Genomic DNA, 287 nt, shown 5'->3' with positions numbered 1-287 from the left:
CCGTGGTCTCATAGTGGATGTGGTGGTGCTCCGGGTTGCAAGCCACGTTGGCATGCCCTGCCACCAGCCGCACGATGTAGCCCACGGAGACAAAGAGGTAGCAGGCAGAGAGGAAGATGATGGGGCGCTCAGGGTACTTGAAGCGCTCCATGTCAATGAGGAAGGTGGCCACGGTGGTGGAGGTGGAGAGGAAGCAGAGGATGGACCAGAGGCCGATCCAGAAGGTGGCAAAGGTCTTCTCATCCTGGGTGAAGTAGGGCTGGTAGCAGGGGATGGCGCAGTTGGGT

At 59.9% G+C, this 287-nt stretch overlaps 1 protein-coding gene across 1 annotated transcript in view; it reads right to left on the bottom strand.

Annotated features, from left to right (window-relative positions):
- The window catches only part of LOC104075705 (frizzled-5-like), a gene marked incomplete at both ends in the record, with an annotated part of 854 nt that extends 574 nt beyond the window's left edge, over nucleotides 1-280 (bottom strand). The window contains one exon of the mRNA XM_009576289.1: nucleotides 1-280. Coding sequence (XP_009574584.1) covers nucleotides 1-280 — 280 coding nt within the window.
- Nucleotides 281-287: the final 7 nt, after the last annotated feature.

Source organism: Fulmarus glacialis, unplaced genomic scaffold (genome assembly GCF_000690835.1).
Source record: "Fulmarus glacialis isolate BGI_N327 unplaced genomic scaffold, ASM69083v1 scaffold29614, whole genome shotgun sequence".
Taxonomy (NCBI): Eukaryota; Metazoa; Chordata; class Aves; order Procellariiformes; family Procellariidae; genus Fulmarus; species Fulmarus glacialis.
Note: the sequence above shows the minus strand (reverse complement) of the source record. Positions and strands in the feature narration are given on the sequence as shown.